This window comes from Solanum stenotomum, chromosome 10 (assembly GCF_019186545.1).
Source record: "Solanum stenotomum isolate F172 chromosome 10, ASM1918654v1, whole genome shotgun sequence".
Lineage (NCBI taxonomy): Eukaryota > Viridiplantae > Streptophyta > Magnoliopsida > Solanales > Solanaceae > Solanum > Solanum stenotomum.
This window is the reverse complement of record NC_064291.1, coordinates 8,913,674-8,923,788: the sequence shown is the minus strand read 5'-3', so window position 1 is coordinate 8,923,788 and position 10,115 is coordinate 8,913,674. Positions and strand designations below refer to the sequence as shown.

The 10,115-nt window shown below is 39.7% G+C and overlaps 1 protein-coding gene across 1 annotated transcript; it reads left to right on the top strand.

The window, feature by feature from the left end:
- The first annotated feature begins 1,520 nt into the window (after positions 1–1,520).
- LOC125842716 (uncharacterized) lies at positions 1,521–1,964 on the top strand. Its single transcript, XM_049522044.1, has one exon. The coding sequence runs from the start codon at positions 1,521–1,523 to the stop codon at positions 1,962–1,964; it is 444 nt and encodes a 147-aa protein (XP_049378001.1).
- The last annotated feature ends 8,151 nt before the right edge of the window (positions 1,965–10,115 follow it).

Below are 10,115 nucleotides of genomic sequence, written 5' to 3'. Positions count from 1 at the left end.
AATAACAATGATAATAACAACATTCAACTATACAAGCTAAGCTAAGCATAAGCCAATAATCAACATGAAGACCAATTCACAATTTTGTCCATTCAAGGCTAACATCCCACATCCTTCAATTCACTAACAATTCTTAACAATTCCACATAGATAAATACATATATGAACAGTCCACAACAATCTACACAATAATCGTCCATCAATTACACAAAATCAATACACCCACTTTAGGCCAAATTTAGAGAATTTGAGAAGACATGGGTTCATGGGGATTTCTTTCTAAAAACCATTAATAATCATTAATAACCATATAAATCATCATTTAAAACCTTTTTATGCAAGAACCCATGCTAGAATCGAAATAGGTTTTTGTGTGTATTTGAAAAACCTTGAAAACCTTTTGATTGGGTTCCTAGAAAGAAAGAATAATCAAGGATAAGGATCCCCATGCCTTTAAGTTGGAAACCCACGAAAATTGAAGAAGAAGCACTCAAAATCTTCAACCCTAGCTCCAACTCATCTTTTTCCTTGAGTTAGAGAGAAATATCTGAGAGAGGGAATGATTTTTGGAAATTCTAAGAGGAGTGACTTAAATGAAAGGAATTAAGTCATAAAAAGGTCTTATAATTGCTAGGAAAAGAATAAAATAGCATAGGGTCAATTTTGGAAAAGGACTAAGGACCCATAAAGTCTTAACTTGAAAAATTTTGCCCCTTTCCGTCTAAACTCGTCCTTTTGGTCAGTGCTTCACTATTTCGGGCATAACTTTTTACTCCAAGGTCGGAATTGGGAAAACTCGGTGGCGTTGGAAAGAGGACTCAAAGACCTTTAATTGGATAGGTAAAGGTCCACCTAATTCATTTTGAGCTAAAAGATATGACCATTTAAAGTTGAACCTTACAACTCACTAGTTCAAATGACTAGTTTCCGGACGTCACGGTCATTTCTCATCATTTCATCAATTTCTCAACTCCAAACTCACATGTGAGGCTCTAGCTTCACTAGTTCGTTTTTAGGGTCGTTACAGAAAAGCTGTCCTTAGAGCCTTATCAGTGAAAGGCAAGACATGATTCATCAATGGAGCATTGGTGCGACCTGATCCTACTGATCCCAGTTTTCTACGGTGGGAAAGGTGTGACGACATGGTAACATCTTGGATCATGAACTCATTGTCCCCTGATTTACGTGACAACCTGCACTATGTGAACAATGCAAAGGAACTTTGGGCAGAGTTGGAAGAAAGGTATGACCAAACGAATGGATACAAGTTGTATCAGCTACAAAAGGAGATAAATGACCTCGTCCAAGGTGCTTTAGATATTACTGGCTATTACACGAAAATGAAGAAGTTGTGGGAAGAGATGAACACTATTGATATTAGTTCCCATTGTACATGTGTGTGCACTTGTGGTGGTAAGACCAAGTTGCACAAAGCTGAATAGGATAGAAGACTAATACATTTTTAATGGGGCTACACTAGATGTATATAACCATTAGAGGAGATGAGCACACTTTCCAGCATGGCACAAGCCTTTGCCATTTTATCCCAAGAGGAAAAACAAAGAAAGATGAAGCCTCACAACCACACAGTGTTGGATTCCACCTCACTGAATGCATATGTCCAATCTAACAATGGTACAGGACTAAAAAATCCCAGGACTAATTACAGTTCCACTAGGGGAGGTGGAAATGGGCCTAATAATCACAACAACAACAACAACAACAACAACACTATGTTTAGAGGCAGTTCTAGCACTAATAGGTCCTCACTATTCAGTGACTACTATAAAAGATCAGGACACACAAAGGACAGGTGCTACAAACTTCATGGTTACCCATCCAACTCAAGGTTTCCAAAGGGAAAAAGTTTAGGTTCTGTGGGAAATGTATGTGCTTCTGAGATGAGTAAGGACCAGAGCGAGGAAGATCCTGAATTGAAGAGGCAAATGCCATTGAATGTCTAAGAACCAATATGAATAGATGCTTAATCTCTTGGGAACTATACAAGTTGGAAATGGAGGCACTAACCCAGATAATTCTAATAACATGATGAATTGAGCTGTGAACTTGGCAGGTATACTTGTTTGCTACTCTTCTATAAATAAAATAGGTGATCTATCATATAGGTGTGTTAAATTAGTTGCTGACTCTTGGATCATAGATTCAGGAGCACCTCATCGTATGACTTACAATAAAACCACACTCACAAACATCAGACCACTCCCATATCCTTTCTTAATTTCTCTACCTAATGGTTACAAAGTTAAAGTGACTGAAATTGGTGATGTTAGTCTAAGTTCAACAATGACTTAAAAAAGTATTGTTTGTACCAAGTTTCAAGTTTAATTTAATCTCAGTTCACTGTTTGGCATTACAACTTCATGGTGTAGTTAGTTTTAACAGTGTTTCTTGTTTGCTGCACGACCCTTCTCTGAAGAACCCTCTGGAACTTGGTAGAGCCAAGAATGGTATATACTTCCTATGTCCCAAATGTCACAATTGTTGCCCATCTCCTGCTGAGATCAACTCATCTTATGTGAAATGCCATCTTGTTCCTTCTGTAGTCAATATTAACAAGGATTTTGATCCTAATAAATGTACTGTAAAACATTCTAATTCTATCAATAAAAATGGTTGTTCTACTGTCAGTTCTCTTGTTTGTCCTACTGATAATTGTTCTTCTTTTGCTATTACTTTCAATCACACTCATGATGATGAACTCTTATGGCATGCTAGACTAGGACATGTACCTTTTGTGAAAATGAAAAATATTTTCACCATACCTGTCATTTTTTCTCCCAAATAACCTTTCAGTTGTACCATATGCCCAATGGCTAGGCAGACCAGACTTCAATTTCCTGAAAGTACCACTACCACTGCTAAGGTGTTTGGTTTGCTACACATTGATCTATGGGGACCATACCATACTCCCACCCATGATGGTTACCATTATTTCCTAACCATAGTGGATGACTATAGTAGGTCCACCTGGACACAATTGCTCAGCTGCAAAAGTAATGCCCTGCAAACTAGCAAAGCTTTTACATCCTTCATAGAAAATGAATTCCAAACTAAGTTGAAAGCCATAAGATCTTTGTCACGACCCAATGTCACAAGTCGTGATGGCACCTATGTTCCCAACCAATAAGTAAGCCAACCCAACTATTTACCAAGCATAATTAACTAATGAGGTAAAAAGACAAATAACGAGTAAAATTCCAACACTGAATTCCTTATAAATATGAACGCGGAAAGCTAAAATACTACTCAAGAATTGGTGTCATAAGTACAAGAGCCTCTAAATATGATGCAAGTTTGAAACAAAAAAAAAACAAATCCAAACATAAAGGATATTCTGTCTGAGTATTAAAATAACAGAATAAATAAAAAGTAGAAGGAGGTGTGGGCCACGGAACAGCCAAGCAGCTCACCACAACTCCAAGATACTCCAAGCTCGGACTCAAAAAGCTCCACGAGATGTACTCGTACTTGGAATCGAATCTGCACCACAAAAGAGTGCAACAAGTGTAGTATGAGTACGAAACCACGTGTACCCAGTATATCTCATAGACCGACAACGAAGAAGTAGTGACAGGAGTTTAATTAATAAAAAAATAAGTCTTTTACTTATACAAGTCTATAGTACGCTTACCAGTCAAGTTTCATCAAAATAAGGATGAACACACTTCACATAATGTACAACCACCAATAAAGCACGTAATCAACAATAATGAATGATGTAATGAGATGCAGTGCAATGTTACACCATGAAATGATATGCCTCAGAATGCCAAGTACTCTCTCAACTGTATATACATGATACTCTTCGGAAATACATCGAGAGTTCATGACCCATGGGGGACTCGCGAGGTCCATATACCGACACGGACGATCTCCACGTGTCTGTGCGGACAATCTCAACGCACTATCATAAAATCAAATAATTTTCGCACGGACGGTCTCCACGTGCCCAAAATAAAATCTTAGCATCTCACCATCCCAGCACGGACGATCTCCACGTGCCCAACTTATACTCAATCTCATGTCAATGCATGTGCACAATATAATCTCAAATAAAAGGGATGATAATGCATCTCTATCAATCAAGTATCAACATAATACATAACCACCTCAACCATCACAAGTATACGGGTTCAAATTAAAACACAATCACACAAATAATCAGTCAATAATATATCAGCTAATGCCCATATGCTTTGGCATTCTCGGATTAAAATCCGCATTCTATAGTAATAGACTTTCCCTTTATAACACCGGTACTCGTACCAATGCCCGTCACATCATTAGTACGAGACCCCCATCTTTCACCCTTACCCATTGTCTATTCCATTTTTAAATCTTTTAATTAGGAAAACGTCGTCCCACGAAGTCTAAAAGTCTTAACATACCTTGAATGCCGAACACGTGCCACGAACCCTCAAGATTTGTCCTTCCCTTTTCGCAAAGCTTCAGAACGTTCCCAATCTATCAATTATGCAATATTTTGTAAGTGAATGAGTCGGTATACACCCATATTTCTATATGTTTATCTATATCCCTAAATACTCATCTAAATTTATAATCATTTTCTTAAATCTCAAGCATAGGGTTAAGTCTTGATCTCTCCAAATATCTTAATCTACTAATATTGATATAATATAGTACACCTAACATCTAAACATTCTGGTTTCCTTCCCATATAGTCATTAATAAGGATCCTAACTACTACCTAAAGATTTCCCCTCTATCCTAATAATTCCAGAAAAGGCACAACATTGCCGCCCTTCAGTTTTCCAATTGGAATCATCTTTTAATTCCTAATACCAATCTAATTGCTAACAATATAATACAAATAATTAATCAACACATACTTTGACCCATTACTTCTTATCACGCCACCATCATTTAGTCTATAATTAATATAAATTGCTAATAATGCTATTAAATTATAATATGCCCAGAATCATATTTGCTAAATTTCAAGCCTAGTGTTAAACCTCAATCCCTCCAAGTATCTCAAATCCAATCCTAATCATATAATATACATCTAATAAATTTTATTTTTTATTATATATATATTTTTTTATCTCAATATATTAAAACTAGATTTACCATATGACAAATAATTTATAATAATTGAATTTAACCACTGGTTACAAAACCAGTGGCGACCCTCAGAAACAAAAGGGTTTCACCCTCCATTAATGCACCTCAATGTGACCCCCAAATGTTTTCCCTGAACCTCATTAATTACAACAATTATACTACTAATATTAACAATGAACAAGAAGTCCCAATCACGAAGAAGACAAACAAAATTATCTCCTACCACTATATTCCAATTAACTAACATCTATCCTTACCACTTTTGCACCATACCATCCCACTAAATCTTAAGAAAAACATAGTATCTTTATTATAAAAATTCAATAACACAATTTGGTTGAAAGTTTCACCTGAAATACACAATTCACGAGTAACTCTTCTGCCCACGCCGCCGGTACTCGTTTATATATTTTTTTATTATTTTTTCTCCAGTTATGATACAATACCCGTTAATCCCTCTAACTTAATTAAATACATGGCAAAGTGGTAACTATTTATTATGAATGTGACCCACTAACTATTCAACTATAATTCTCATTTAACAAAAAAAATCATCAACTAGATACTCATAGTTATCGAATAGTTTAAAATCTTCCTTTAAATTTTCCAAAAAGAGTCAGAATAGTCCTAGTTTTCAAAACGACCAAGCGGGTCGTTACATCACCTACCACTTAAACAAACGTTCGTCCTCAAACGGTAAAAGAATAGAACGCACCTGAACGCTCAAAAAGCTGAGGATATTTGCTCCTCATGTCTGACTCGGTCTCCCATGTAGCCTCATCCATTGGACGATGCTTCCATTGAACCTTTATTGAAGCAATCTCTTTCGACCTCAACTTCCGAATTTGCCTATCCAAAATGGTTATCGGCTCCTCCTCAAAAGTCAAATTCTGATCAAGTAACACTGAATCCCATTGAATCACATGAGCACCACCCTGATGATACTTCTTCAACATCGAAATATGAAATACGGGATGAACACCCGACAAACCAGGTGGCAAAGCTAACTGATACGCCACCTCACCAATACGCTCCACAATCTCGAAAGGGCCAATATACCTTGGGCTCAACTTGCCCTTCCTACCAAATCTCATCACACCCTTCATGGGTGAAACCTTCAATAAAACCCTCTCTCCAACCATAAACTCCAAATCACGAACCTTCCGATCTGCATAACTCTTTTGCCTACTCTGAGCCATGAGAAGTCTATCTTGGATCAACTTGACCTTGTCCAAGGACTCCCTCAGCAAATCTGTACCCCACGGTCTAACCTCAAATGCATCAAACCAACCAACTGGAGATCGACATCTCCTACCATACAAAGCCTCAAATGGTGCCATCTCAATGCTCGAATGGTAACTATTATTGTAAGCAAACTCCGCTAATGGCAAGAACTGATCCCAGTGACCACCAAAGTCAATCACACACGCCCGCAACATGTCCTCAAGAACCTGAATAGTCCGTTCAGATTGACCATCAGTCTGAGGGTGAAAGGCTGTACTAAGATCTACCCGAGTGCCTAACTCCTTCTGCATAGATCGCCAGAAATGAGATGTAAATTGTGTGCCACGATCGGAAATAATAGAAATGGGAACTCCATGCAAACGAACTATCTCTCGAATATAGATCTTGGCTAACTTTTCTGAATTATAGGTAGTCTGGACTGGTACGAAGTGTGCAGACTTAGTCAGTCGATCCACGATTACCCATATAGCATCAAACTTACCCAAAGTATGTGGCAATCCTACCATAAAGTCCATAGCAATGCGCTCCCACTTCCACTCAGGTATGGGCATCCTCTGGGCCACACCTCCAGGCTTTTGGTGTTCATACTTCACTTGCTGACAATTCAAACATTGAGATACAAAATCTACTATGTCCCTCTTCATACGACACCACCAATAATGCTGCTTCAAGTCACGATACATCTTAGTAGCCCCCGGATGGATAGAGTACCTCGAACTATGGGCCTCCTCCATGATCAGTCTAGTTAAATCACCCGTCCGAGGAACACAAATACGACCTTTTATCCTCAAAACTCCCTCACTATCAAGAATTGCATCTTTTGCTTCTCCTTTTGACACCTTGTCTCGAATCTTACATAAATCAACATCATTAAATTGTTGAGTCCGAATCTGCTCCAACAAGGATGACCTAGCCTCCATATATGCCAAAACCTTACCAGATTCTGAAATATCAAGCCTTACAAAGCTATTGGCCAAGGATTGGACATCCCTAGCTAAGGGACGTTCGCCAACCTGTAACATGGCTAGACTACCCATACTTACCGCCTTCCGACTCAAGGCATCTGCTACTACATTTGCCTTGCCTGGATGAATAGTCATGTCGTAGTCTTTGAGCAACTCCAACCATCTCCGCTGTCTCAAATTGAGATCCCTCTGATCGAATATATACTGCAGACTACGATGATCCGTGAACACCTCACAATGCACACCATAAAGATAATGCCTCCAAATTTTCAATGCAAACACAACAGCCGCCAACTCCAAATCATGAATAGGATAGTTCTTCTCATGAACTTTCAACTGCCTCGAAGCATAAGCTATCACCTTCCCCTTCTACATTAATACACAACCAAGACCGATTCGAGAAGCATCACAATATACAACAAAACCCTCTCCCTCAACGGGTAGGGTCAAAATCGGAGCAGTAGTCAATAAAGTCTTAAGCTTTTGAAAACTCACCTCACATTCATCAGACCACTGGAAAACCACTTCCTTTTGGGTCAATCTAGTTAATGGGGATGCAATGGATGAGAACCCTTCTACAAACCGTCGATAATAACCTGCAAGGCCTAAGAAACTCCGAATCTCAGTAACTGAAGTAGGTTTGACCCAATCTCGAACTGCCTCAATCTTCTTAGGATCCACCATAATACCTTCCTTGGACACTACATGTCCCAAGAATGCTACCGAACTAAGCCAAAACTCACATTTTGAGAACTTTGCATAGAGCTTCTTCTCCTTCAGAATCCCAAGCACAATCCTCAAATGATGCTCGTGTTCCTCCTTACTACGGGAGTATATCAATATATCATCTATGAAAACAATAACAAAAGAATCCAAGTACGGTCTGAACACTCCATTCATCAAGTCCATAAAAGCTGCTGGGGCATTGGTTAATCCGAAAGACATCACCAAAAATTCGTAATGGCCATAACGTGTTCGAAAAGCTGTCTTAGGGATATCCTCCGCCCTAACCTTCAGCTGATGGTAGCCGGATCTCAAGTCAATCTTGGAGAAAACAGAAGCACCCTGCAGCTGATCAAATAAATCATCAATACGAGGTATCGGGTACATATTTCTGATGGTTACCTTATTCAACTGCCGATAGTCAATACACATACGCATAGATCCATCCTTCTTCTTCACAAATAACACTGGAGCACCCCAAGGAGATACACTCGGTCTAATAAAACCCTTGCTCAACAAATCTTGCAACTGCTCCTTCAACTCTTTCAATTCAGCCGGTGCCATACGATAAGGAGGAATGGAAATAGGCTAAGTGCCCGGCTCTATGTCAATACAAAAATCAATATCACGATCAGGTGGAAGACCTGGTAAGTCTGTAGGAAATACCTCTGAAAATTCACTCACCACCGGAATAGACTCAAGCATAGGATTCTCAATACTAGTATCTCGAATGTGCGCTAAGTAAGCCAAACATCCTCTCTCTACAAAGTGACGGGCCTTAAGAAATGATATCACCCCTTTAGGAGGGTGACTAAGTGAACCTCTCCATTCTACTATAGGAATTCCAGGCATAGCTAATGTAACTGTCTTGGCATGACAATTTAAAATTGCGTGATAAGGAGATGACCAATCCATACCAAGAATCACATCAAAATCTACCATATCTAAGACCTTTAAATCTGCCTGAGTGTCATATCCCATCAAGGTAACTATACATAATCGATACACCTGATCTACCACTACAGAATCCCCAACAGGAGTAGAAACATGTACCGGCAAATCAAGAGACTCACATACTATATCCAGACTCGAAGCAAAATATGTGGACACATAAGAATAAGTAGAGCCTGGATCAAATAATACAGTAGCTGGTCGATGACAAATCGGAATAATACCTGTGATAACAGCATCTGAAGCCTCAGCCTCTGGCCTACCCGGAAAAGCATAGCAGTGAGGACGACTACCCTCATATTGTGAACCTCCACGACCACCACCTCGACCAGAAGAAGAACCACCTCTACCTGAATGAGAACCACCTCTGCCACTATGTATACCTCCCCTAGTTGGAGGTTGTGTAGCCCTGGAAGTCAAAGCCTGAGAACCCTGATGCAAGCCACCACGTCTGGTCCTAGGGCAATCTCTCACAAAGTGTCCCATATCACCACACTCAAAACAACCCTTACGTGACATAGGCTGATGAGAGGAACCTGAATGACTAGAATGTCCTCCACGACCTACAGGTCTAGAAGATGAACCCTGTGAAGTATGCACCCAACTCGAAGAACTATGCCCAGCGTAACCAGCCTCAGATGCTGGTATAGCAGCATGAATGGGTCTGCTAGGCTGAGAGTGATAACCTCTCCCTAAGTAACCTCGACTCCTAGGCAGAGCCCCACCAAAATTACCTGAATGACGAGTCCTCTTGCCTTCACGCTGCTCAAATCCCTCACGTCGAATCATCTCCAACTCCTTAGCAGCATCTACCACCTTCTGGAACGGCACACCAGAAGTAGTACCCTGAGAAACTCCCAGACGAATCGGAATAATCAGCCCCTTAACAAACCTTCTCACTCTCTCAGCCTCTGTGGGAAGTATCATAGAAGCATGCTTAGCCAAGGCATGAAATTTGCCCTCGTACTCTGCGACTGACATACCTTCTTGCTGCAAACCCTCGAACTCGGCCCTCTTACGTTCCCTCTCACTGCGTGGAACAAACTTAGCTAGAAATACCTGAGTAAACTGAGTCCATGATAGTGGAGGGGATCGAACTGGCCTACTACTAATATAATCCCTCCA

Bases quoted from the DNA above. Each gene is read 5' to 3' on its own strand.
- LOC125842716 (XM_049522044.1), top strand. From the start codon at position 1,521: ATGGCACAAGCCTTTGCCATTTTATCCCAAGAGGAAAAACAAAGAAAG.